This window comes from Falco punctatus, assembly GCF_963210335.1.
Source record: "Falco punctatus genome assembly, chromosome: 6".
NCBI classification, from domain to species: domain Eukaryota; kingdom Metazoa; phylum Chordata; class Aves; order Falconiformes; family Falconidae; genus Falco; species Falco punctatus.
The window spans coordinates 55933041-55960973 of NC_137585.1; the positions used below are offsets into that span (position 1 = coordinate 55933041).

A 27933-nucleotide genomic window follows, 5' to 3' on the forward strand; every position below is an offset into this window, starting at 1 on the left:
CACCAGTTTTACAGTACTGCTAATCTAAATGCTGACCTATTTGATACTGAAGTCTAGACCCATTTACCCAAGAAAACAAAAAAATGAATTGAGCAACATGTGTTTTTAGTGGGGATATTACCGACTTAATGGAAACGTTTTTAAAGTAGTTATTAATGGCATGCAATTTGGTAAACTTTGGTCTATACATCTTACCAAATCTCATTAACTGTCAACATATGTGAAAACAGAAGATGCACTGGTACTCACTCCAATGCCTTTGTAGTCCTTTACCTGAGCAACAAAATAGTTTTCCTTTCCCTAACAATAATAATAACTCCACTGTATTTTCCCAGAAAAATTAAACTGTCTATCAGGTTGAGGTCTTCTTAGTGGATTTTAGCACAACATAAGCTAGTAGGATTTATTCTTTTAAAAGCAATTATATTTCCCATGCCCAAGTTATCACAACAGACATATCTCACAAATGAGGGCAATTACAGAATGTGGATCCCATCCTGGATGAAGTTGGACAAAGGTTATACTCTGTATCGATGAATGGCACTTCCACAGGCAACATACTGCAGGACCGGTACTGTAATTATTTCCATCCTTGAAATGAGACATTTTAAAAATAAAAGCTTTCAGGGCAACATATTCTCATGTCTGTCAGCACATGTTATTGCCGAGTAATATGCAACCAACTGTAGGTGATCACATATAAATGGCATCTGTTACGCAATCATGCAATATTTTATCCTATGCCCACATTGCAAAGCATGATAGATTAATACCATTTTAAGAGGCTACTGAAAACACATACGGAAAAGTATATTCTCATTTACTTTACTAAAACTTGGAAAAGGTCTTAAATAAAACTATTTTATTTCCAATCCGTGCATTTGAATTCTCTCACATCAACAATAAAAGATTCGGTTTTACTTTCATTTATTCAGTGTCTACAATATTTCAGTTGCAGACAGCAGCGAAATACTTACTTGTTCCAACTTTCTCTTTGTGAATTAACGTCAGACTGACGCTTTGTCTTTTTAGCTACGGAAGTTTCATGAAGCCTTGGTGTTGATTACAGTGTATAATCTCTTTTAAGTTACATGTTAAAAGCCCGCTTTTGCTAATTACCAGATGTTAAAACCAACACAAATTGGCGCAACAAAAGTAATTTTACAGAAGAATTTAAAAGATATGGTGAGTTTACAGAACCCTTTGGTTAAATTTACTAAACGACAAGTTACATTAACAAAGACCACAGTATAAAAAACATTTACAGTTTCATTATTTTTAGAATTTCCTTTAGCATTTTCAGCATTCACAATATAAAAGATTAAAACCCTTCCCCCTCAAGAAAATAGATAACCACAGACAAGCAGTCTGTACAAAGGCATTCAGCTTGCTTTTTGCATTTATTTTATTTAAGTTCGGCAGACACCAAGTTGATATTGCTTTCATCATTTGCTGGACTAACAATCTCTTCAAGAATTCATGCAACACAATAAATTATACTCGGTGGCCAAGCACAAAAATATCATGTACTTATCTGGGATATTTGTTTTGCAGCTAAAATACTCATGATCTTACAAAACTCCAATTTTACCAGACCAGGCCTTTGGCCAATTTTGATTTTTTTTTCCCTTTAACACGCTGTGCCTTGAGCTTCTTTCTCTGTCTGGAATTCATCCATATTGGGTACTGTCCATGCTGGTCTAGAAGAGTTTTTTTGTTTCGTTTATTATCTATGTCCATTTTGCAGTCATCTGAAAAAGAAAGGTATTTATACCAAGTAAAATACATGAATCAGCATCACAGAAGCTATTTTGTTACTAGAATCCCCAAAATGATAAAAATATCCCTGCACATAACAGTGTTTGTACATAGAGACCTGAAGGCTTTATACACTGAAAGCACTTTCCAAACCAACACAACTGCGACCCAGGAGCTTCAACAGCTGATAGTAAATGTGCAAAATTTTCCCTTAAGGCTCATGTCTGGGCAAAACACCTTATTCTTTAGTCTGTCACCTGTTCCAATACCGTGTCTAAAAGTATCGTGTGTGGTCTCCATCAGAAGCTGCAACAATACAGGAAGCCATAGGCTTACTGAAACATATCTACAATTAAACACTTTTTATGATGTCACGTTTAAGATCTGTTGTAAAAAATTAAATTGAGTGGAAGATAAAGACAGATAAAGAGAAGAATGAAAAGCTGAAATACAATGATGGTACAAAGCACGAGCCAGTGATGCTACATTCACATCAAGGAGTGAGCATGAGGTCAAGTCTAACATATTTAGAGACAGAAACAGAGGATTAATGTCTAGGATCAGGAAGACTGCCTGTGACATGGTCACTCCCAGGAGCGGTATCCCCAGCTAGCTGACACCACATGAATGTCATGTCTCAGTGAGACAAAGCTACAAGAGGAATACCTTGTTAAGTACAGATCCAAACCCTGCTCTACTATTTAATGTCAACCTTGTTTCCAAACCATCCATGTGCAATAATAAAAGCTTTATTATGAGTTTGTACAGAGGTGGAAAAATATTTTGTTGTGCCTGTCTGGTGTTGGCAGGGAAAGGCCAATGTGCTGCTTCAATAGTTGAAGCATGCTGAAAGCCTACAGGGATCTGCACCAGAGAGATGTGCTTAGGGAGCCCTGAAGTTGGCATACAAATACTTGCAGTCAGCAGAGAATCAGCACAGGGACCTGCTGCCTGCTGGCACAACCAAAGGCTGATCCAGCACCAGACTAGCAGCAAAACCACTCCCAGCTTCAGAACCCCCCTGAGATGTCAGGGAACACAACATGAGCCCTTCTTAACAGCATTGTTTTCCAAATGTCATAGAAGGACAGATGGCCTCCAACAAAAAAAAACCCTAAGACCCCAAGAAAACCAAAACAACATGCATGATCTTCTTCTCTGATCTTGTCCTGTCATATGATTGAGTTCATCTGTTACATGATTTTTGACTGCAAAAAAGCACATCCACAATAAATGTCAGCTGCAACATTAACTAAATTAAGAACTACCCCTGGACAAAAAATACCACTTGTTCACACAGCACGACGTTTTCATCATACTTTGCAATCTCAAGGATACCGTAGGCACCAGTAACAGGAGGAAAACTACAGAACAGCAGTGGTCCAAGGACATAAAAAAAAAACCCTATCAAAGGGGTTAAAGAAAGAGAAAAGGACCAAAGGACCAAGAAAAAAACAGATGTAAAAGTGGGTTATTTAAACAGACTCAATGAATATCATTATCTTGAAAAATATGTGCATGCCCACAAAGTTTTAAAAACAGCTACAACCCATTTTTGACCAAAGGCTAGCCAGGCCTTCCATTTTTTTTTTCCTAACAACAACAAAAAAAGAAAAAATTATTTCACAGCATGCTGTGAAAAATACCTTGAAGGAATACAGGAAAATGTCCCTAATATACACCTATATACTTCCTTAGGTTGGAAAATTATTCACCTATCTATGGAAAGTGCATATTCTGGATGAATCTTTCATCTACTTCGGTCCTTGTAGCATTCAGTGATGTGAACTCCCTTGTGTCCACAGTTAGTGCTGAGAAGTCCTCTCAATCCGTAGTTACTTTGTGAAACAGATATATTCTTAGGTATTTCTGAGGCTACTGTCTTTCTACAAAAGCCAAGGGCAACTGGCCACTTGTAGAAAAGCTGCCAGCAGCGGGAAGGGAGTGCAGGAATGACAGATAACCAGACAGGCATCTGCTTCAGAAACTACATTTAAGACAGTCATGTTTCCTCCAGCTTCAGCATCAGTATCAGAAGACTGTCAATGTTCAAAAACGTTTTGGATATTCAGTTCTAACAATCCCATAGAGAACAACTTTTACACCTGGTTTATGGGACAAATCAGAACCATTAAAATTACAAATTATACTCCAAGCTGCCCTTAACTGGGCACGAATTTTTATATAGCACTCTATTTCCATTTTCATTATAGTTCACAGGCTCTACTGCTCAACCACACAACACTTCCCTGTCTTTCCCAATTTCTGAAACACTGACAAAACCAGCTGCGTGACTGAGAGTGACTACTAGCATTATTCTATAACCCCATGGTGGTGTCTCAAGACTCCTGCACGCCACATAAAAAGATCACATCAGCAGTATCATAATAGTTTAAGTGGCAAAAACTAATAGTTTAAGTGGCAAAAACCAGAGCAGCAGGAATGACTAAGATTTAGTTGGGACTGCAGTTTTGGAAAGAGAAGGCATCCTTTAAGCTCCTGTCCAGTACATATCGCTACTTAAAACCTCTGTTTCCCCTTCCCGGGAATCCTTTACAGATTACATCCCATTCAAGGATCCGGGAGGAAGATGGCATTATCTGTAGACACCGGAACACCACCCGCTCCCACACCATGTGCAACGCAGCACTAATTAGCATACAAAACCAGGGTCCCCACCATACCTACCTTGAGACAATACATTTAAAAAACACTCTATTCTTGATAAAAATCTCTACAAAATTACTTTGGATTTAGGTCCAACTTTTCTATGCTTAGTGTCCTTCCTAAACTAGGAGGGAAAGTATATCCCACCTGCAGTTGAACAGCTGGGACCGAAACAACTGCAAAGTGACGTCTCCACAGAGTGAGATACTACATACTTCGAGCCAAACGTTACCAAGCTTGCTTCGCCAGTGACCAGACGCAATATAGGAGATAACGTTGTGAAATGACCAGCTCCAACGATTTAAGGGCATCTTTTGACTTTAAAAGACAAAAGATCTGCTTTTCCAACTCGCTGTTCTCCACCCGTAACGCTCACGAGTCTGATCACGGCAGCGAAAGTCACAGAACGACCGTGACAATCCCGCAGGCCGCCCCTGCGCGTGCAGGGCTCGCCCGGCAGCCCGAGGGGGGGCGGCCCTCCCGGGCACCCCCGGGCCGTGACACCCGGCCCCGCGGGGCCCGCTCTCGCCACGGCGCGACTCACCCCCCTGCTCGAGGGCTTTCTTGGGGGACAGCACGGTCGCCACCTCCTTGACCTCCTCCATGACGACATCCGCGTTGGTTCCCAGGATTTTTTTCAGCCTCTCCAGCTCCCTGGGCGCGTTCTTCTTCCTCTTCTCCGCCCGCATCTTCCGCTTCCACTTGCTCCTCAGGCTCTTCGCCATGTCCTGCCGGGAGGGGAGGGGGAAACGCTGAGCCCGAGGCAGCGCCAGGCAGAGGGGACGTTAAGGCGGCGCGGGCGTCTGCCCCAACGGCCCCCCCGCCGCGCGCGGACACGCGGCCGCCCCTCCCCCCCGCTCACCCCGGCCGCACGCGCGCCCCGCCGTCCGCCCTCGCGCTAGGCCGCGCTCGCTCTGCGCGCACGCGCGGGCTGCCAGGCCCCGCCCCGCCGGACCCCCGGCTCCACCGTAACTCTCCGAGCGGGCGCGCAGCCGCCGCCGCCCCGCCGCCCTCCCCCTCGGTGGTTGCGCCCCGCCGTACGCGACGTTACGTGCGACGGGTGGCGGGGATGGCTTTGAAGGTAACACACGTGTTTCAACACAGGGACAAAGCGCGAAGTTTTATTCTTAGCTACCGCCACGCAACCCGCAGGCGGGGGAGAGAAACCATGACGCTTGCGCAAAACGCTCCGCAGCCGCACTGCAGCCGCCTCGGCCCGCTGCCCACACGCAGGGCACGCGGCCCGCCCCGGTACCGCGCTGCCCTTTGGCCTCGGTGACAGGGCGGGCGAGAGGAGCAGCACTGCGCCTCCAACACCCAACGCCAAGTACGCCGGTGCTCCCGGACTGCTTCCACCTCGCCGGCCCGTCCAGGATTCCAGCATTCCAGCGGCGTGGAGAGCAGCCGCTCCGCTGCACCCCTCCCCTGCCCGCACACCCTGCCTGTCCCGCAAGGCTTGTGGGGCTCAGCCTCGGTGCCTCACAGCACTCTGGTCTCAGCTGCCAGAACGGACTAGAGGTTTTCCAACTTTTATTGACAGACAGTTAACCTTAACACACACAAGTTGATAAAATGCCAGAATCCATCTCCAAATGATTTCTCGTAACACTGAAACCGGCAATAAATACTTCAATGAAGCACATTCCCTTTGATTGTTTTAACACCTTCCCAACTTACATAATGATCTGACAGCCACTAACAAGAACAAGAGCATCTCTGTTAGAGACAGCGTTCCATTCTACCAAACAAAAACTAGAAGAAATTTTAGCTTAGTAAAACATTGTACAATGATAAACTCAGGCTACCCTTAATGCAGCACACACACACGTGTAATCCCAAAGGAAACATTCCCAGCAGCTACAGAATAGTGGAGAGAGGCTCATGCTGGAGCAATCAGAAGTTGGCAAACGTTTTAATGGTGAATTAATGTCAAGGGCAAATTCAGTGATCAAAAAAGTGACTGAAATGACGACAGCATGTAAACTACATAAAATATATATTCCAGAGAAGAACCTTAGCTACATAAAAAAGACTTTTTTTTTTTTCCTAAGGAGGGATCAATATTCATGGAATGAAAAAGTAATAAAGATTCAGTTTCTAGAAGACAGAACTACACAGTCTGCAGATCATCCAGATGCTTAACGTTATATGCACTATAGCCAAACCTCACTCCTTTTGATTATTTTTTATTAAATGCCTCCAGTAAACGCAGCAGGTGTAAGAACAGATTGATGATATCCAAGTAGAGATTGATTGCAGCCAGTATATACTCTTCAGGGGATAACTTGTGCATCAGCAAATGAGTGTCATAAATAATAAATCCACAGAACAGAAGAGCTCCAGCAGCAGCAAACACCAACTCTATTGTCTCACTATAGAAAAACAGCTGGAAGCAAATGAAACATGAAAAGAAAATTTGTAAATTTCATTTTCTTTTTAATATTAACCCCCCTGCATAATGATATGCCACACTTAAACCAAGGATACACACTGTCTTTTTACTGTTATGTACACTCAAATACAATATTACAATGACATTTCAATGTTCTTATTTCATATAGTCCCCAGTCACTGTACAAGCGCCTCCACTTAAGGGAGAGGAAAAAAAAGCTCTGGTCTCCAGAATATTCACAGCATAAAAATGAGAAAAACAAAATACAAGTAAACCCCAAATTTCCTTCCCATTCTCTCAATCAAGTAGTGGATCTTGATTGACACATTTTGTCAGTCAACTCAAATACCACTTTCACATTAACAAGAACAGCATCCAACAAAAATCTGAATTGGAAATGAATGGTTAAAAGATCACCAGCATAGATCTGGTTAGAAATTTTTCATTAAGCTATACTGGACTGTCCAAAACATTTCTACTATACTAGAAATTATAAAATACTTATGTTAAAGAATATTTTTTAACCTTGAACACAAGGTATCTTACCCTCAAGAAACCCGAGAAGATCAAAATCCACAAACAAGCGAAGAGGCTGGAAAAAAAAATAAACTGTGAGCAACAATATATTTTCTTTTAAATTTTACTTAAAATCCCTTCCCTTCTTAGAAAACCTCTTCACAGTATCTTGTAAGTAAATCTCCATAATTGTAGATGCAAACAGTTCACTTGTATCAGCAGTAAAACTTGGTTTTATAAAGCTATGAAAAGTTATGTCCTAACTTCACTTTTAAAAAAAAAAAATATTTGAAAGAGCTGCCTTCTGTCTCAGTGAAAACTCTAGGTAAACTAGTTTTCTAGTGTAATACTATGGTTTTAAGAATCATAATCACAGAAAAGAAGTTATTACCAAGAAAGCAGAACCACACAAAACCAGTAATTTAAGATAAATAACACCCTCACCATTCTCTTGAAGCAGGTTCTATTGACCTGTATTCCTCATTGTATCTGAAAAGTGTGCTTTAATAAAGGAAAAACTATCTTAAAAAAATAGTAAAAAAATCATCAATATAACAACATACCCCGCTCCAAATTTGCTGAAGTCTTTCTTTGACTGCAAGGTATATGCAGTCAGTCCAAGAAATACAGCAGTAGTAAGAACAAAGGCTTGCAAGACAACAGACACCTCATAGAAACTCACTACAAACAGAAAAAGTAAACCATCATTTAGAGAACACTATGTTATGTATTTGCTACGTTATCTTTTGAGGAAACAGAAGTTCAAACTTTCAAACAGGAAAAAAAATCTGAACCGTGAACTAAAGAAGTAAATTATGCCTGAACTTGCCTTTGCACTTCAAAATCATGATCGTAGGACTCACGGATGCTTGCACTACCTAAGTTTGACAGTTACCTTATAGCTGTAGCTTCTAAAATGGAAGTAACAGATCTTCCCTACTCACAATAATGAACAACAACGACGAAAGTATTTTAAGCATAGATACGTAAGATCTTAAGGAAAAAGCTATCTGAATTTTTCATGATACTGAAACAAGGAAAAAAAAAATCAATCCTCTGTAAAGGCTCATAAAGTTTTCATTAGGGGATAGGAGAGGAAAGATAAGAAAAATGAGCGGAATCTTTTCCTTCCCTCTTTCTTCCTTAGTCTTTCCTTTCCCCAAACAATTTTTTTTTTTTTTTTTTCAGGAGATCATAAGCCACAATAAAGAGGTTTCATCTTATACTGGAAGCTACAGTGCAAGGTGATACCATGACTTGTCCACACACTGTCCCAACTCAACCCTGACAACAAAGTATAGAACGCTCCAAACTCAAAATTCCCTTGGAGGAAACCGAGGGGGAAGATAAGGATACTTCACTTGCAGATCAGCTCTGCTAGGAGCTACCTCACAGGAAAGAACCTTGCTAGCTGTATCAAAAGAATGGATGGCACAACTCATTTCTCACTTCATGTTTGTACGGTTCCAGTTCTGGATCAGAATCCTGTTTTCCCCCTTGATTCCCTGTTTTTTGCTAAACTCACATAACTGTCATTAAAACTTTCAAACAGGGGATTTATTATCATTTTAGTCACACCTAGGAATCCCAGATGGCAATCAGTACAACATATTGGATTCGTTCTCTGATTTCTTTATGGAATCGGACAATAGGATGGCTATCACTTACCTGTAATGGCAACTGTCAGTGCTTCCAGTAGGGTCTACAAAAAGTAAAACCAAAAAATTACAAGGATAACATCCCCCCCCCCCCCGCCAAAAAGACTTACATAAAGACTTCACATGCAGTAAGTCCCGTTCTGCTACATAATCCCAGCACGCGTTGCATTAGCTCTCCTGTTAAATCTTTGTATATGAAAACATTTTTAATAAGAAAATGGCAATCATACTGTTTTACTGTGCTGGAAGTTGGTGTGTTACATAAAAAGAATACAATATAAGCTGAAAATGAATGGGAGACAGCCCCTATAGAAAAATGCCACTTAGGTTTTCTCCTCAAAGTACAAAGCATTCTTACCACACTTTTTACAAACTGTTCAAGGGGCTGTAAAATTAATATACTCCTAATATCTTGTTAGGTAGCTAAATGTCTGCATCAACTTCCTTTTCCCACTCATCCCTGTTTTGAAACAGCTAATTTTAAATCAAACATATTATTCATGTCTGGGCTGAAGGCTAGTATGGGCCCTGAGATTTTCAAAAAGGTAATTTCAAATTAAGTTTAATTACAATAAAACATGAGAAAAGTCTCCATGTCATGAACCACATGGTCAGAAAAACCAGAACATTTAACCCATGTTCTATTTAAATCAATTTATCACACGGAGATTTGTATCCTCCTATTCCTACACAATGTAATACTTAAACTGTCATACCACAAACTTCCCACACCACATTTGGCCAAACTATTACATCGCTCCTTATTACACCTGCACTTGTTGAAAGTTTTTAAACATTTTACTCTCCTACAAGAATTCAGAAGTCAGGAAGCATCTAACTATCTCAGCATTTTAAGTACCTATTTACACAGCAAATTTGTCTTCCCATGGTATCACAAATAGAATTTAGGCAACTCCTAAAGCATCAACTTCTAATTGTGCTACTGTGACTTATTTTCAGAAGACTGATTTGATACACAGACCAAAATATCACGGAGCAACAGCCTATAATGTACAAATTTGCAGCATCAGGCAGGAGACTATAATTTGAGGACATCTCTGACTGACTTGCCTGTGTTGGAAACAGGCTCAGAACTTTGCATCAAAAAGACAGCATTAAAGAAATAAACACATGTGGCTGGTTGCATTTGGATCTTTGCTGGAGGTTGTCCATTAAGGTAACAGAAATGCTGCCTCCTCTCCTACTGAGCAGTTTCATAGAAAAATCACTGACATCAACAGAATGATCATAGATAGACAGATATAGATAGATAGATATACATACACACACACACACATGCGGAAAAAATAAAGCTTGCTCAACCTGATCCCAAGTTTAACACTCTTTCTAAAAAGATCCTGGAAGAAACCTGACATAGAGGCTATGTAGGAACAACCTGTGGACAGAATCTCCAAAAAAACAGCTCACATCTTTATAAGTATACAGGGTATCTTTCAAGGAATACAAGAAAAACAAATTACCCACCACTAGTTTGTTTCAAGGAGTTTATCACAATGAAAGATATTCCAAGGGCTATTAAAACTGAATTTATATAAATACTTACAAATCCAAAAAGTAGGTATAAATTAATAGGATGCTGGTGTCTGTAGAGGGTCAGTGCCACGATTATAGCCAAAGATCCAAACCCAGATACCAAAAGCAAGGCAGGCCTGTAAAGTTCCATACAAAAAAGGTCAAAATTAAAATGAAGTATCTGGAAGACTAAAAAACAGTTTCTATAAAACCAAGTTTTTAAGTGATCACTTAAAGATACTGCTCCATATATGCAAAGTAAATGTAAAGCAGGTTTTACAATAAAACTGCTCTAAAACATACCACCACAGATAATCAGTTAAAAAAAGTACAGTCACAAGTAAAGACAACTTTTTTCACACTGAAGGTAGAGATTGCCCAGGAATCCATCATCTGGAGATGAACCCGTATGAAGAGTTAAATGCATCTGTACTAAATAGTATTAAAGTATATGTAATATTTTGCCTATTAAGAACTTTACATTCAGGGAACTGTTTTTTGTAAGCACCTGAATGCAACAAACCAGAGCATTAACTGCACCAAAGAAAAACAGTACTGACCAGTAAGTATCACTACAATTAAATCATTCAAGCAGCCCTCCAAGCAAAAACTGGACCAAATTCATACACAAAACCACAACGGTTCTAAGTAAGCAGCAGGACAATTTTAAATTACCAGATTTAAGTAAAAATTGTGGTTTTACAACCTCTGTTATATACACTATAGCTTATACAGAAAGTCCCATATAGTGTTTGATGCTCCTTTTTTATCCTGGCTTGTAAGTGGAAGTAAAAGCAAAATCTGCAAGTGCACTTGGGGGAAAACAGAAACTGGACTCAATGCTCTCTTCCTTTCTCCAGCTGTTCTTTTCCCTTGCCTGTTCACCACAGTTTGGATTTTAAGACTTGTTTCTCTCATGAAAATCTGAGGCAAAAAGATGCAAACCCACAGGAATTTTACACGACTAGCTTTCAGGGGAAAAAAAATAAAACCGACAACGAAAAGATGATGGGGATGTGAGGGAGAGGAGTAAGACATGATTCAGCTTTTCGGAACAGGCACCTACAAACAGCAGCATTCCAAACAACAGTCTAAAAGAAAGTACTTAGACCATAAAACAAGAATGTCAATAATTGAGATGTTCTGGAACTCATGTATAGGTTTTCATAACACAAATATTAAAGTAAGCGCTATTAATAAGTATTTATTTAAATAAAATTTAATGATAATAATAAAAACAAATTTTAATAATAAACAAAGGAAGGAAATATCAAAGAAGAAAAGTGTTTTCCTAATCAGGTTACAAAATTTCTATTACAGAATCAAACACACGGTGTAAAACTGACCAGGAATACTGAAGTGTTCCAGAGCAACAAACTACATCAACTATACTTAACACATCATAAACATCTCCATTTCATTTTAGTATTTACCTTTCATGAACAAATGCCTGCACTCCAGTACAGTACAGAAAAATTGCAGATGTGACGGTGGTCAAAAGAACTTGAATGGAAAGTATGCTGTAGACTTTCCGTAGAAAAGCTAGAATAAGGAAAAAAAAAATTAAATCACTTCTGAGTTACACTTGTAAAGTTCAACAGTAAATCAGATACGCGTTTTCTATTTGATAAGGAACCATTAAAAACTCTTTATTCAGTGAAAAAGCACTGAGCAAAGTGCTAAGAAGCCATTTTACCTTAAAAAAATGACACTGTATTCCCACAAAATTACATTTATCCCTGGACATCATTATATAAACAAAAACAATGATAAAAAAAAAAAAGACATACACAAAAATTTGCAAGGAATTTACTTCAGACTATTTTAAAAACCGCATACACCTTAAGCTCGTTAAGGAATCACTAGTAGTGTACCTTCTCCATTATGTTACTGGTATCTAATGAACTTAAATGAAGAAAAATTAACTTGGAGGTTCTGTGGAAGACAGGAACAGCCATAAAAGTTTAAAAAGGAAAAACTTCTACAGTGATGTCTGTTTGACCTTCTGCCACGTAAAATATCGTTTATCATAATTTGCAACCTGCACTGTAATGAATGTGTATCTACAGATACAGACTGCTAGGAAAAAAAATAATCCCAGAATTAAGCTAACAGGCTTTGTAATTCTAGAATTACGAATAGTGGAACGTGGTTCAGAACCTACAGATATATCATACAAATATTGTCTGTTCTGCATGGAAGGAGACCAAGTCCATGAGGCAAAATGCTCTGAAAGAAATAAGCTTACAGGGAGAATCAATTCAATCTTTCATAGCACAGCCTAAACAAGTTTAAAAGCACATCCTATGAAAAGCTGAATTACCTGCTTGCAGCAGGTAAAATTAAACATACTTGTAAAGCATGAGGGCCTACTTCATTGTAATAAACTGAACAAACCTAGAAGTAGGCTGCTAGCTAGCACAACCTTCTCCCCAAATTATTAAATGCATCAGCAATTTTACTAATGGCAATACTTCTTTCATATCTCCTATGGTGTCCTTTATTTTCCAGACACAACAAAACTGTATTTTTATAGGAAGAGTTCTCCTGTTTATGAGCAGCATCTAATTAAAAAAATAACAGAACACAGCTGTTCTTATTCTAAGATCTAGCCGATAACACTATGGCCATTTCAGCAAGGATTACTGATGAGGCACCTTCTGCGAGAGTATCCGATGCATGTGAGACCTGTGCATTAACGGCAAGGCAATACTGCATGGCCGCTAGTATGACCCCATAGCACACCAACACTCCAGCAGAAGAGACAATATTTTAACACCTCAGAAGAAATTCAAATCCCCCAGTCTCCTGGTTAAACGCCTGCAATTATGGGTAGAAATTTTAACATTTATGAGTCTCATGTATCATGTTTGGGCTTCAAAATGCCTAAACCTGGGGAAGACCAAATCTTAATCTACACGGGTTTAATCCCTCTGATAAGAAGACCTGCTCCTTATGAGTTTAAATGATAAAATCTTTCGCCGGCCACCGATCTTTTTCTAACCCTTGATGCTTAACCCGAGCTGGGTAACGCCCCGGCGCCCCACGCTCAGCCTCGACCCAGAACGCTACAGTAACTGCGCAGGACGCCGGTGCAGCCAAACGCCACGGGCAACAGGGGTGACGGAGAAAAACGTGTTGGGAGCACCGGGGTACGCCACCCTCCTCGGCCGCCGGCAAGGGAAGGCAGCAGGGGCCTCTCCGCACGGCCTGGGGGGCCTGAGGCGGGGGGACGCGGGGGAAGGCAGCATATGGCGGTCTCATTCATCCCCAGTCCGTACCCATGCGGATGTGGACGCTGGCCGAGGCCACGTTGCTGCCGTAGTTGAAGTCATCTTCGATGGAGCTCCGCGGGTAGAGCTGCTCCGCCGCCGCCATCGCCGCCACTTCCTCCCCCGGCAACAGCGACAACCACCCCGCTTCAGGCAGAGGCAGCGGCACTCCGCCGCCGAGCAGGGCGCTCCGTCGAGCGGCCGAGATCGTCGATCGCCCAGGGGGCGCTGTAGGGGCGGCCGGGGGCGGCTGGCGGCTGCCGCACCGGGCCGTAAGGGGCTGTGCCGTGTCCCCCCGGCCGCCCCGGCTGGCCCTGCAGGATGGGCAGTGTTTGCAGCGAGCGGGAGGCAGGCAGGGCTGAGGACAGCGGCGGCGGCGGAGCAGCTCTACCCGCGGAGCTCTGTCGAGCCTGGAGCGGTGCCAGCGGCTGCGGCCTGGTGGGTGGCCGCTGTGTGCGGGGCTCGGCCTGGAGTGGCTGAGGGGAGAGTGGCCTGGGAGGGGGAGAGATACCCGCCGCCTTCAGCTTGTACATGTGGATTTGCACGAGTAGAATAGGACTGGATTGCCTGTGAAGATCTCTTCGGTGTACGGGCATCTACCCCCCCAGGCCTGCCCTGTGCATGATTCACGATGGCTGGAGGAGGCCTTCATGTTTATCTTAAACACCATTCGCTGTGTTTATTTCAGGTCTGTAAGGTCTGGAAAGAAAGTACTAGTGACTGAAAAATGAGCCCTTCTACTGGGCTTCACCTTTGATTCACCTCTAGCTGCTATGCAGAAGGAGTTCTTCAGCAAGCTGAGGCTGCCCGCAGCTACAAACAGGCAGCGGTGTTCAGCAATAGCTGATGAAAGAGGCATTGGGCGTTAATGCTCTTCCTCGGTGTATGTCCTGCTAGAGATGAGTTTCACGTCTTTAGACCTTTAATGCAAATTAGAATTTTATTAAGGCTTTTTCCCAGTTTTGTGTCCTGTCGTTCAAAGTAAACTCAGTTTAATTCAATAGAACACAAAGATGCCTAATGTTTCTCAGGTGTCACGTAGCACTTTGTACTTGTGGTATTGACCCCCAAAAGTTACCCAAGATGGTAGCTCACATTTAGGAATCCAGAAAAGCTAAGATGTTGAGATTTGGGATGGGGAGTGCAGAATGTTTTTCTCTAACTTGTGAATATTACTTAAAACATGCCAAGAAACTGAAGTGATAGACATTTCAGAAATGTATGTGATAGATTAGACTAGATGTGCTTTTAAAAATTGGAAAATTGTGGACTCTACTGTATTCAGATTCTCAAGGGAGAAGTAAATAAATTCTGTGATTCTGTGATGAAATAATTTTGAGCAAAGTTCTACAGAGTTGACTTAAGCTATTGTATTTCAGTTGCAGATACAAAAACTATGAACATGACTTTATATTCTGGGAAGTATTTATGGTTTTCCTAACGTCATTTTGCATTTTTAGTTGCTGCAGAGTGGGATCTCTCAGCTTTAATCCTGAATTTGGAGATTTATGCATTGTTTGCATTGCTCAATAGCAACTGTTTTGAAATAATTGCACCATCTCTCTTCTTGCGTCTGCCTCTGCAGGAGAACAATACTGATGTTGTCCCAGAAGAAACATTTAGAGTTCTGGACAAGCATCTGGTGCTACCTTCTCCCAATTTGCGCAGTGCAATTTTCTTTAAAATGTCTCTTAGAGATGCCCTCACTTCTGTGGGAGAACCAGAAAATTCCAGAGTGTTTCTACAGAGTCGATTCCTGCAACTAGTTTGAGCCTAGAGATGGTTGAAGGAGGGACATAGTAGTAGTCTTTGAATACTTTATAAAAGGCTGTTGCAGTTCTCCAGCTGTGGAGAAGGTATCGAGTAAGAGGCAGTATGGCTTAAACTGCAGTAAGGAATATTCAGGGTGAAAGGTTGAGAGCTTTTTAAGAGTAATCAGGGTAAAGCTGTGGAATAATTAGCCTGGGGCTTAGGCACAGGCTGGAAGATAGGAGATTGCAGGAAACAGGCATGTGTACCTTTGCACTTTCTCACACCCACCTCCTGTGTGGATGAGGCTGGTCTAATGTAAGCCATCAGGAAGCAGTAATGGGCTTATTCAGAAAGGTGGGAGACAAAGCAGCAAATGACTCTATGCTACTCATGAGCACAATCTGCCAGGGTTGCTGCAGATGGGAATGGAAAAATTATTTACATCTGCAGTACAGAAAAAGCCTGCGATTTTCATGCCAAAAGAGAGCATGAATCTTGTCTTAAGATCTTTTTCTGTTACTTGCAGGCACACACAGAATGTGCTGTCAGTGAGCAGTGCTTTGGAGTGACTGTACTGAACCAAGGTTTAATAAAGTCAAGCCTGGCTGAGTGCTTTCAATGTCTTTGCAGTGTTCCATTCCTCACTTGGGAAAGTATACCTTATAAAATGCTAAATATGCCTTATAAAAAGGAAAGTATGTTTTACGTTGCCTTTCTTTTCTGTATTTGATGTTTCCATAAACATACCTCCATCACACTATTTTTATTTGAAACCGCTGCAGTCCCACAGTGACTTGCTTAGGACTGGCTAGACGCTTCCACTCTGCGTGTGTGCATGCAGGGGTGAAAGAGCTTTCTGTTCTCCAGGTTCTGGTTTGGACTTCAGTATGAGGAAAGGAAGCTTGCTCTCACTAGAGCCCTGGTTAAGGACCACAAACTGCTCTGTGCCTTTTGTCTGTGTTATATATAATCGGTGGCTTTGCTGGAAGAAGTCCATCTGGCACTCAGAGGTACTTGGGAAAGGTACTTGGAGTGTTGCCAGGATTCTCCTTCTTTCCAGAGGTTTGTTTTTAAATCATTGTGCCAGAGCCCCTTCATTTGCTGCAGCTTTGAACAGTGTTCCCAGAGTGACCCCTCTCAGCATCGCTTTGATATACATCTGTGTATCTTCACATCATCACAGCTGTTGTTGAGGCAGGCCTAAGCGGTCTTCTCTTCCCAGATTGCAAAGTCCATGACCTCCGCATGGCTCCATACAAATGCATGGGACATGAGTGCTGTAATATTGCTGGAGTGCAGGGTGTGCGGTTCCAGGAGTACATAGTCACACATGGGGCCTTGTGGCTGCCTGCCAGCCTTTCAACAAGAAGGTAACATCCAGGCAAGTTGTGTTCAGAAAGAGAACAGAAGAACTGTTTTGCAGTTCAGATGCAAAACAATGTGGGAAAATAGAGGAGAAAAGTTTGTTTATATAGGTGCATCCCTATGGCTGTTAACCATTAATTTATCCCCAGGTGAACTTTGTTCTCTTAATTTCAAAATAGCTGGCTAGTTAAGCTAGAGGGATCATTTTATTGTGTGACCCTGAGGAATCTTAATTTGAAGAAACGTGACGTACCGTGAAATTATCCTCACACTCAGAAGTTTTCCATGAAAAGTGGAGAAATTTCATAATTGCAAAGTTCTTCTAAATTATATTGCTAAATGTACAGTATGTAGCTGCAAAACTGTCATGATGTTCTTACAGGGCAAGAAAATAACAAAGAAACTCAGGGACAGATGCACCGTCTGTTGCTCTAAAATCCCTGATGGTGAATTTTCATATCCACTGATCAAGGGAAGAGGGTTTTATCTTCTTTAGTACTTACAGTTTCATGAGAAAGGCTCTACCCTTTAGCGAGCAGATCACCAAGTCAATCTTCCATTATTCTATGATGAAAAAGTTCTCTCGATGTTCCTTTAGTTTCCTAGAGCCCGCATCTTTGCCTAATGATACATATATTCTTTTTCCTATTAAATCCCACCTGCATTATATATTTTTTCATTATACCTCACCATATTGTAACTCGATTAGCTCCTTTGTGTTTTTTTTCCTATGCATTGTTGATAAGATGCGCCAGGTTAGTTTGGGGCCTTGGACTCACTGGAGGTCTCAGATGCAATAAGGAGTGGGTTGAGGCTAGAAACAGAGCTACCTGGTGGCACTCGTCCATCAGTGTAGGGGTATAAGCTTACCTGCCAGGGAGCATGATGTGGAAGTTAATTCCCTGGCCCTTTATTTTAAGGATTATGAACAGCTTTTGAACAGATATGTTGTTTTGACTGATGCAATTTGGTGAAATATTTTGACTGGGGTCAGGGTGGGTATGTTTCCTTTTGAAAACAGGACTTCCGGATCAATATATCTCAGCAGTTTAATAGAGTAGTGCTGGTGTTAAATAAATTCATCCTGGCATTAAAAGTTGTCTTCCAAGGTTTTTGTCCATTTATGCAAGTCTCATATCTTTCAAGGGTGCAATCTTATTTTGACAAGCTGAAGTATTTTCTATTTTAAGATCAGGATCAAGCTGAAAGCTGTCTTTGCTTATAATCCCACCTCTGTTATTTTAGTAACTGCTGGCATTTTAGAAAGAGCCATGTGTAACACTGAATCCTGGGGAAGTATAGAGTGCTACGCTGACAGCCCAGTTATATGTAATTTTCCCTTTTTTTATGGAAGAAGGATATTATTTTTTTGGGGGAGGGGGTTTAGTGGTGGTTTTTTTTTAGCATGGGGGTAGTGTTACAAACTAAGCCAATTTAATAGCGGGACTGCCTTGTGAAACAGAAGGGGAAGCATTTTGAATTTGTTTCTCTGAATGAAACATCAAAACATACCCTGGTTTGAGTTTGCTATTATTTTCGATTTAATTTAGCAGTAAGAGCTGCTTGAATTTTGGGAGTGCCATATGGAGGCTGTTTATAAAACACTTAACTACTCTTTCTGCACAAATTCCAATGTGCTTTGATTGTCTTCACTGGACAGCCTACATCACCTGTCACAGCTAGTCATTCTGTCATCTAAAACCTGGATATACTCATTTAAATTAGTTTATCTAAACCTTTGAGCTTATTTTGTCATGAACACTTCTAATTCTGAACCTTTCTTTTCCTGGCATTTTGAAAAGTTGAGGTCAGATGTGCCTATTTCTGTTTGAGTATCTAGTGCAATCAGATCCTGATAAGAACTCCCATGTGTAACAACAGTAATAGTCTGTATGCTGTTAAAGGAAAAAAAAATTCTGCATTTAAAATAGCAATGTTTTGCAGCTGTTGGTTGGGTGTACTCTGCAGAAATTAAAGAACAGGATTCAGGTCCAGATGAAGACAATGCGTTTAGGTGTGTATAAATAGGTATATATGTGAGTACAAAGTGCCTAAGCAGCTGTTACCATCAATGGAAATAGGGGTGGCATGCAGACACCTAACAGAAGACCCTGGTGCCATTTTATGGCCCTCAGGGTATCAGTCTCAATTCCATTTGCTCCTCCAGAAAGGCACTGAGCCTTCTGTAAATCCCCTGTTATATCTGCAAAGCCATGCAGATGTCTTGGGTACCCTGGAGAATCCTAAAAGGCACTGGATGCCACTGCTTGAGCAATGTCACCCTGCATATATGCAAAATATATCACAGCTGGGATGGGGACACAGCAAGGGCAGAAAAGGGGGTGGAGGAGCTGGCAAAAACCATTAAGGCATTGATTATTTCTGTGGAAAGGCAGGCTTGCTTCTGTAGGTTCACCCATAAAACCAAGTCAGCAAACCTCATCTGATGGAGGTGTAGTCCCTGTCTCTGCTAGCACAGCTTTATCAGTGCAGAAGTACCTACACAGAGCATGGCCCCCTCTATTCTAGGTGCATATTGGTGCTAGGAGAGCTGGGAGGGCAGGGCGGCACAGCTCACCCTCAGGTGCTGCCTGCACTTCGGTTTTGTCTGGAGTGGCTTCATGAGGCGCAAGGCATGCCTGAAGTTACCTCCATCTCCTCATGCTGCCATCACACACAGGTTGACCCCAATGTGCAGAAGCTACTTGCAACTCCTGCAATGCCCTGAACAGGGTCTGGAAAAGAAACTTGAGATGTTCGGTGTCTTTCACCACCAAAAAATGGCAAAAATGCCAAGGGTACCAATGGGGTTTTGGACCTTGAGGTGCTGTTACTCATTGAGCAGCTCTTAGTTTTCCCACACTTCTTTTCCACAGCTAAGTGGCTTTCAAGACACTTGCTGGAGCTTCACAGCTTTGAAAAATATGGAGGGAAGGACAAAAGTGGTGTGAGAGGTTTGTTCTGGTGCTGGTGGAACAAGTCTCATGCAGGCACTTCAGGAAGTGGGTCAGTGGCAAATCCTTTGCCTATTCACAAGGTTCATTATTTAGTTGTGTGAAGCAGACCAGCGTTAAGTCTCAGGATACGTGTTCAGATATATAGTTACTGCTCATTTCGCATGAGGCAGAAACAAAGCTAATGGCTTCATTCATAGCAGAGTACTTCCACGTTGCTTCAAGGTGCCTTTCCAGAACAGCAGGCAGAAAAGAATAGTACAGATCCCTAAATGCCACACTTGATCCAGCAAAGGAGAAAAGAGTAGAAGACGGGTCTCTCACCTGAGTGTTTTCTAGTGTTAATTAATATTAAAATACCATTTTTAAGAACAGTAGTGAATCTCGTGTAATCTTGACATTCTCAGAACTAGCAGGAAGAACAGTCGTTTATTAGTCAGCCAGAGGTTTGGATAATGACTATTTTATCTATTGATTAATTTTTATTGATGACTATTAATAAATTTTTAGCTAGATGTTCCTTTTAAATCTTGCTTTTGAATGATGCGCCTGAGAAATATTATTCATTGGTGTGTGGTACCTTTGTAGGGATTAGGGGCTGGACAATCATCTTCGTCGAATCCAGTGTTTTTTCAGCACTCTTATCTGCATCATCCCCGTTTGTCCTGTTGAAGATGTTTGGATGAACTCTGCTTCCAGTGAAAACCTCAGGATTATTTTTTTTTTAAGCGAAATTAGGGTGGAATTTTTCCAGTGCTTTTAGGATTGAGATGTATTAACGCCAAGTGTTAATGCTGTGACTTAAAAAGCAGAAGCATCATTTCTCCTGTAGCAACAAAGCAGCTCAGCAGCCACTGTTCATTTAAAAGGAATGAATTATGTATTTCACTCCATGTCCACCTCTGCAGGTTTTGCTAGCAAGGACTACTATTAGTGGCATTATCTCTACAAAATGTGTGTTGTCCAGTTCAGTAAAAAAATCATGGTGCTGCCTTTTCCAGAAGCATGTATCTACTAAGAGGCAAGCAGGCTAGAGAGTGGATTTACACTTGACAGAGCGATAATCTCTGTGGTGGCTGTCAGCCTGCTACCACATGGGATCAAAATGTCCACACTGTGTTTAATAACAGCCAGCTTTAGGGTATGTGCTGGCTGAGTGGGCTGTAGCATGTAGGTCCTGTCTTGGTCTTGCAAAAAGGTCCTCTGCTAAGACAAAGCTGTGCTTGGGCTCCCTCCCTCCTAAAAGTCATCTAAGTTATGTGAACAAGGGGAAGGGGAAAGTCCATGTTGAGACAGGTAAGTACACTAATTTAATTTAGGGGAAGATATGTTTGACAGCAGTGTTTGATTTTAAGCCCATTTCAGAAATGGTTGATACTAAGCATGCAGAAAAGAAGCCAGAATTGAGTGATCCAGGTAAATCTCAACTGTAAATCCCTAAACTTGGCCTACTGTCATCTGTGCGAGATCTTACTGACCATTCTTTAAGCATGCATCATTTGGAGCACACCTGCATTGTATTGCATCCTAATCCAGTTATCTAATAGTGCTTTTGGCTTTTAGATATCCTTGCATGAGAAAAATAGATTTAAAAATTATTTTAGAAGATGGTTGTCTCTATATCTTAATGAGTCAGCCATTAAAGTGATTGATTTGTTACATCTAATACTTGGTGTTAGACATCTAATCTAATTAGAAATCTAATATCTCTGCTAAAATATTAAACACATTCATTAATACCTGCCAACAAATCAGCTGTAATTGCAAGTGAACCCCTTTTATGGTGCTTTTGTGATTCCTGGTCAAAATGTGTAATTGTTCACAACTGCTGTGCACTTCCTTTAAAGCACTATGTCCAAAGTTAGCAGCTGTGCTTGAGATGCTACCACTTTAACTGAAAATCATAGCTGGGGCAGGATTTTGCTTAATCATCTCTGTGAGGCCTCTGAAGGGAAGTGACAGGTAAAGCATTAACATAATTAAGGTTATTTATGGGTCTTCTGATAACCTTAAGTTTTGGGGAAAATAGCCCTTTACATTCAAACATTAATTTCTCCTTTGTCAAGCCTTAACTGCAGGAAGGAGAGAGCAATCTGTCAGCTGGCTTCCAAAGCATCACTTCCAAGGTATTGTCTAAGTACTGGATCTTAGTCCAAAGCCTCCTGTGCTCTAGTATATAGCAAAGCTGAAATATCTGATTTCACATGGCTGTGATGGCATTCCAGGCAAAAAGTCCAAAAAAAGGCTCCAAACCCCGCATAAGGTCCCCTGGCAAATAAAATAAATAAATAAATAGAGAAAGCTTTTATAAAAAGATAAATATGTTTTAAAGAAAAAGTTAGACTTAAATGTGCTCTACCATGTCTCTGGGTTTGTTCCTTTGGTACTGGCAGACTCTCTGCAAACAAATTACACAGTATGGACTTTTAACTCCCTCTGGCGAGGCAGACTCCAAATTTCCCAGGAAAGTAGAGAGTCTCTTTGTGGAAGGCTTCCTAGCCTAGCACTGGTCCTCCCTGCCTTAGAGCAGGGGGATTGCACCTCCGTTGTTAGGTCTGGAATTGCCTTATAGTTAAACTGCTGGTTTTCTGAAGTACTTTGCAATACTTAATGGCTACACAGATTATTGTGAAGATCAGTGTACTTTTGGGGGGATGTAGAATAGGGCTGTATTTGAGATTGCTTGAACCAGAAGTTCAACCTGGAAAGGTGGGATTTACAGCCCCATTTTAAAAAGCCTTTGAGCACCAACCTTAAGTAGTAACTTTAGCAGAGTGTGCACAGACTTGGGACTGACTTATGACTTTGCTCTCTCCTAAACTGGTTTGCTTGTTTGATTTTTATACAATGCATGAGTTGTACATGAAGAATACAGAGTTTACAACTGCATGTTAAGCTAGGTTAGAAGGAATGCAGATGGAAAGTGCAGCAGCTCATCCTGAAGGAACTTCAGGAGTGGACATTTCCAAAGATGAATTTTCACAGACAAGTGTATTTTTGTATAACTACAGACTAAATAACCCAATATGTAGATTATAATCAGTATGAGCTGATCTGCCTGAGGGCTGCTGTTTGTGCCGACAGGAGGAAGGCGATGGGTGCACAGAGGTTGGTGGCAGGGAGAGGGTATTGCATTTTTGGGTGGCAGCTTGCCTTCCAGCAGCTGAAATTACAAAGTTGAGGTTTTAGTTAACATTTGGCTGAACTATTTCCACTGTCAATACCACATTTAAATGTTATTTGGAGCAAAAACTAGTCTTTCAGTTGTATTTAGGCTTGGGACAGCATCAGATAAAATAACTTCCTGGGCAGCAAATTGGAGCTCTGGTACACACCAGGTACCAGTGTAGAAGTGTGTGGCTTAGGTACGTGGCAGGACCAGCTGGTTCCCAGCCATGCTGTGGTGCCAACAGTTTGACTTTGCGAGTCTCAGAAATATGTGTTGTGGCTGATACTTCATCTTGGGCTTCTTAGGATTTTTTGCCCAGAGATGGAAATGCACATGCAATCTCAAAGTACTTTGAAAATTGCCATGTCTTCATGTATGTCCTACGTGGAGTGGATGACAGAAGTTAGGTGTTATCTGGATAGTGAATCCTCCCTTAAACTGTCTCCAAGACTGTTTTCACATCCCTATGAAATTTGCACATTGCTGAGAGGTTGTGCTGCTGTGGTCACACTCAGGAGGCACTTAGGAGGCAGCTGAAGGTGTCAGTCCTGTCAGATGTTGTTTTGGGGGAAGAAATCCCAAGCAGAGCTCCTCCTCCACCTAAAATACACACCTGGAACATTTTTAAATTGATATGTTTTATTGAAGAGCTAAGGGGAACAAAACCTGCTGACATCATAATAATTTTGTCTTTCTAATATAAAAAATGGAATAAATTTTGCAGTGCTGGAAAATGTTACCTAAACATTCTTTGTATCCTGTGTTCCAGGAAGTAGATGGCATCATTCATCTAATTTAAGTTTGTGATTTTATGGCAATATTAGAAAGCTTTGTTGTGTCCACTAGGCACTCTAGAAATACAGTACCTGCATAAACCACCCCAAATATTCTGTGGCTTTTTTCAGAGAAATGCATAGAAGCAGAGCTTTGGACACATATGCATTCTGTTTGGGGAACCAGTTGTAGCAGTGGTTATGATTTTCTGGCTGCTTGTAGACAAGAGCTTTCCAGAGGTCAAATTGCAACATATGCATATTTTAAACTCATGTTTTTAATTGGCTGTGCTGTGCTGAATTTTGTAGAGAAATTAATACAGTAAGGTAAGCTATGAAATTCTAACAATGCACTGATAAAAATAAATAGAACTCAGTGGTTTCTTTCTCTTTTTTGTTTAGGAAACAATTAGTGTAGCATGCATCCCTGAATCTCATCATTAAGGTAGAAAATACTTAAATATACTTTGATTGACAGTTTCTAGCAGCACCGATGTGGGAAAAGATGCTTTTTGTCAGCCCCACGTATAATTGTAATTCTCATTGAATTTTTTTTCTGTAAATGGGCTGATGCTGGGAATATAGTTTGAGAAGCTCACATGCTTTTCTGAAATTTATGCTTCCCATGATGGCAATAAATTACAAAAATCATGTTATGTGCCTTCAAGTTCTCAGAATACAAATGTAGATTTTTCCTTCAGAGGCCTACTGTCATTCTGCATCTGTGAAGTTTGTTACTTCTACACTGAATGGAAAGCAAATACAAAATGCTGCATTTTTGTAATTTTACAGATGTTGTAATTCCTCAGCAATCTAGCAATACGTAGATACCATTTATGGTATCATTGATGGTATTTCTAAATACAGACTAACTTTAGCACAGTTTTATTTTGGCTATGAAACTGTAGCTTCATCTCTTAGGTTACATCAGCCTAAGCGCTAGATGTGTACCACTGTGTCCCATCCCACTGATACCACTATCGTGAAGTAACAAAAGATAAAGCTTCTACTTTAATTACTAAAAATTAACACTGGGACTGTGCTTTTCTGTGACAGAAGTGTCTTTTATGTGAAAAGTTCTTGATGAACAAAACCCCAGTCAGGTTCCTGACAATAGAGAAAGTGAGTTTATGTACCAAAACGTCTTGGTTTCAAACTTTAAATGTTTTTAAATAAATATTTTTAAAATTACATGAATTTTGAATAGCAAAAAAAGAGAAGAATTTGCTTCCCTGGTAAGTCTGTTACCAACTCAGCATCACTCTTGTGACACAGATGAAAAAGGAGACTAATATAAGTCTTGTGAAATATTATGGATCCACACCCAAAGGACAGAAAATCATCCACTGTACTTTTGGCAACATAAAAAAATGAAAAGCAATAATGCTATTTTGTTTACACCGCTTTATTACTTCGCATTTGGTTCTTTCAAAAAGTGTACTACCACTTTGTTATTATTATTGCTATTGTTTACTTTTGTTGTAAACCTTGTTTTGGTCTTTGGAGAGATTGAAGAAGTGGAGAGATTGAAGAGCTCCAAAAGGTGAAGAATACAAAAGAGGCTTAAAGTGTCCCATGTGTCTGCAGTTGTGTTCCTGCCGTCGGCACAGGTGTAGTGCCTGCCAGCAGTGCTGGTTCTCGATCATGGTATCACTGCTCTGAACTACTATATCTGGAAAGGGGGAAAATCCCCTGCAAGAAACTTTCACTTTTCTCTCTGCCTCATTGTCTCAGAAACCAGCGTCAGCATCCTTGTACCACTCTCTTTTCAATTACTAGTTTTAATTCTGTGGACACAGCAGTGAAAAGAATGTATAGTAGTGACAAAAAGGGGGAAAGAACCATAAAGCTGTTACAATTCTATAAATGGTTGATAAATAATGCTCATCTTTCTATGAAGAACCTTGCACGCCCATATCAACTTAAAACCATCAGAGATACAACAGAAAGCATCAATGAAAACATGCTAGTTGGAGGGAAAAAGTCCGCAAGGCAGATACTCAGAATCAAAAATACGCTATTAATTTTTTAAAAGCAGATGTAGAGTAGAACTAAAGCTGTTGTATGAAAACAAGATCACTGCCTTGCTAAGAGATTTCCTCATCTTCTCACTAAAATAATGTGTTTCTTAGGCAACGTATTGTTGCACATAGATAAGTGAGGGCTTCCAAAAAATGGGTTGGTGCTGAAGACATTGATGAGATATTTTATGCTTTCTGGCAGTGTTACTGATCTACGCTAGCTTTAAGACTAATACCTGTGCAATTTCAAAGATTTCACACGGAAATGTCAGACTGGATCTAATAGTGTGTTATGGCAAAGTAGTCCAAAGTGTGTGAAAAAATACAAATATAAATAACAGAAATTACTTTAACATAAGGCTGAATTTTAGTTTAATATTGGCAGTTCATGTTTTAATAATGTGTACTCCTCCTTGATGTCAAAAAATCCTTTTTTTTTGCACAATTCCATTCAGGAATTATGTTTTTTCTAGTTTTCTTTATTTGCCAGTGCTTAAGAGTACAAAAGCCCCAAAAAAAAAAACCCTTGCTTATAATTCAAAATATGTTCAGGAGCAGCTTGAACATCTTGGAAGCAGTGCATGTTTCAGCTCTAGTGTTTCAAACTTCCTGGTCATGTTGAGGTTTGATTTCACAGTGCTTTAAATAGTAATAGCTTTCCTGCAGGTCTGGCTGAAAAGAAACATCATAAGCAGTGCAACATCAAGTTCTGAACATTCTGAAATTTGGGATGAGTATTTTTAGTGGTAAATACAAATCAGTAAGGGGACTTTGAACCTACTCTGTACTGATGGTGGCTGAGATAACTAAGTAGGAATCAGTGGAGATGTCCTCTCACATTCCACTGCATGGATGTGCAGTCTTTGGGTGAGGGTCGTGGCCATTCCTTTAAGTGAGCTCGCCAGCCAGGTGGTGCTCTATGGAATCTGAGTATTTTAATTTTATCTATGTTTATTTTGGTATGGGTTTTTGACAGCTGCTGGGTGGTTTTAATAGGAGGAGAATTTTAACTAAATGACTTGAAATTCCACTCCTTGGGATAAATGTTTAGAATAGAACAAAAGAAGAAGGGAAAATTAACTTGCCTTTTCCTGTCAAGAATGTTACAAATAACTCACTGCCTAGTGGCATTGAGACATCAGAGGTGACAGAAAGTATCTGCACATGGTTTTATTTAATTTATGTACATATGGAAATCTGTAATAATTTTCTTGGGTGTTGTTATGCGGTGTTTTCTTGCAATTTTACAGCCATGACTGGGAAGCCAAGCTCCCTGCCATTGAAGCTGAAGAGGCACAGGCTTTTTGTGTGCTTGTTTTTGGGGGGACTTGCTATCAGCCTGATTTCTGTTAAAGATTGTTCAATTAAAATGTAATTGCAGAAGAAATTGTACTAATTAGCATATATGTGCTCCCATGAAGCATAGCTTATTCCCATTCATTATGGACAGGAGTGTGAACTGGATCTCTTACAGCCGTCCTGGAAACACTCCCAATGCAAGAACGCTCCTGGGATCTTGTGCCTCTCCGCAAGCAAAGGAAAAGGAAAAGTATTTGGTATCTTCCCTGGCATGTGTTTATTCTTACCTTTTATTCTGGCAAACTCACCACTTCTTGCACGTTCCCCTGTGGCACAATTATTGGATGTAAGCAAGGTAAATGACTTCGCATTTTCCCTTTATGATAGAGGAGTTGCATCCCACATTAACAAGGCTTAAGAACATCTGTGCACTGTAACTCACATACTGATTATATGTTTCCTCATTAATATATATAGGCAAAACATATGAAGAAACAGTGGAAACTCTTTCATTCAAAAAGTGAAATTTTGCAGTTGTGAGTTGATTTTATGTTTTAGCTTTTCCTTTTCACATTAACTTCTTGCCAAGCTGCATGTAAACCTCCTTTGTCTAGAAAATGCAACCTTTTCAAGAGTAAAATATTCCAGGGGTTAGCTAAAACCAGTCTTAACAGTGCTATTCTTCTGGCTTCGTGCCTATGGAAGTGGTTAATGGTTGGAATTTATGTCACAGAACACATCATAATTTGTTAGAAGAAACTGGATTCAGTCACAGCATAGGCATTTTTCTCTTCCTGTCATTAT

General features: G+C 40.6%; 2 protein-coding genes and 1 long non-coding RNA gene across 3 annotated transcripts; 1 reads left to right on the forward strand and 2 right to left on the reverse strand.

Annotated features, from left to right (window-relative positions):
- Positions 1-1181: 1181 nt before the first annotated feature.
- On the reverse strand, positions 1182-5439 carry LLPH (LLP homolog, long-term synaptic facilitation factor). Its single transcript, XM_080390795.1, has 3 exons — positions 5288-5439; positions 4970-5153; positions 1182-1751 (listed from the first exon to the last, which is right to left on the reverse strand). Exons 2-3 carry the CDS (start codon positions 5148-5150, stop codon positions 1588-1590), a joined length of 345 nt encoding a protein of 114 aa, XP_080246921.1. The 5' UTR covers positions 5151-5153; positions 5288-5439; the 3' UTR covers positions 1182-1587.
- Positions 5440-5938: 499 nt separating this feature from the next.
- TMBIM4 (transmembrane BAX inhibitor motif containing 4) lies at positions 5939-13962 on the reverse strand. The gene is made up of 7 exons (XM_080390790.1): positions 13806-13962; positions 11958-12066; positions 10556-10661; positions 9002-9035; positions 7897-8014; positions 7364-7409; positions 5939-6811 (listed from the first exon to the last, which is right to left on the reverse strand). Exons 1-7 carry the CDS (start codon positions 13900-13902, stop codon positions 6605-6607), a joined length of 717 nt encoding a protein of 238 aa, XP_080246916.1. The 5' UTR covers positions 13903-13962; the 3' UTR covers positions 5939-6604.
- A 100-nt stretch (positions 13963-14062) lies between these two features.
- LOC308065154 lies at positions 14063-16259 on the forward strand. Its single transcript, XR_013928684.1, has 2 exons — positions 14063-14234; positions 14485-16259. It is a non-coding gene; the product is annotated as an uncharacterized lncRNA (long non-coding RNA).
- Positions 16260-27933: the final 11674 nt, after the last annotated feature.